At 36.4% G+C, this 871-nt stretch overlaps 1 protein-coding gene across 1 annotated transcript in view; it reads right to left on the reverse strand.

Annotated features, from left to right (window-relative positions):
* The window catches only part of ARMC10 (armadillo repeat containing 10), a 38,299-nt gene that overhangs the window by 1,450 nt on the left and 35,978 nt on the right, over positions 1-871 (reverse strand). Inside the window, exon 5 of the mRNA XM_003782614.3 lies at positions 263-334. Coding sequence (XP_003782662.1) covers positions 263-334 — 72 coding nt within the window. The remainder of the gene's footprint in view (positions 1-262; positions 335-871) is intronic.

An 871-nucleotide genomic window follows, 5' to 3' on the forward strand; every position in this document is an offset into this window, starting at 1 on the left:
AAAAAAAAAAAAAGAAGGGATGGCATAAGTGCACACAAAATTTGGTAGAGAGAGAGTATAATTTATTGTTGCAAGAGAGAATTAAAATCCTTTTAAAAAGTTAAAATATGCACACTAGGGCATTTATATATGGAAAAAACAAAAAGACCACCTTTAATACTGTTTCTCAGAGATAACCCTGTTAACATTTTAGGCTAAATTTCTCTAGATCAGTCCATCCAAATCTATGTGAATTTATAAAATAAATATGTAAACTATTTACTTGGGCGCTGAGTAGTCCTTCTGTCATGGCTGGATTTTCAGACAAATTCAAAAGCAGTTTCAAAACTTGAACCTGAAATAATCAGAATATTTGTTTATTTCAGACCTGTAAGCACATATTTTCTTTCCCAGACATGCTGTCTTCTCACCATGTTCTCCTTTTAAAGTCCTGCCTTTGCTTCCAGGACTGGCTCACATTCTCTGTATTCCATAAAGCCTTCTCAATTCATCCTACTTAAAAGGTTTTTTCCCCTCTCTCTGAACTCTTACAACACTTGGCCATCCTCAGCACTTGCAGTGTCATTTAAACCTTATTTTTTCAATTAGACTGTCAGGGAGATAGAGGGAGGCATTACTACAAATGTCTTCACAATCCACTCTAGACTCACACATACACTAACCTATTCGTAAGCTTAACGTAAATTAATGTTGTCTTTTTTTCTTAGAGAAAGGGCCTCACTCTGTTGCTCAGGCTAGAGTGTAGTTGTGTGATCTTAGCTCACTGCAACCTTGAATTCCTTGGCTCAAGCAAGCCTCTTGCCTCAATTTCTTGGGTAGCTGGGACTATAAGTACATGCCACCATGCCTGGCTAGTTTTTTTTTTTTTTTT

Source organism: Otolemur garnettii, unplaced genomic scaffold (genome assembly GCF_000181295.1).
Source record: "Otolemur garnettii isolate 467f Iridium unplaced genomic scaffold, OtoGar3 scaffold00005, whole genome shotgun sequence".
Taxonomy (NCBI): domain Eukaryota; kingdom Metazoa; phylum Chordata; class Mammalia; order Primates; family Galagidae; genus Otolemur; species Otolemur garnettii.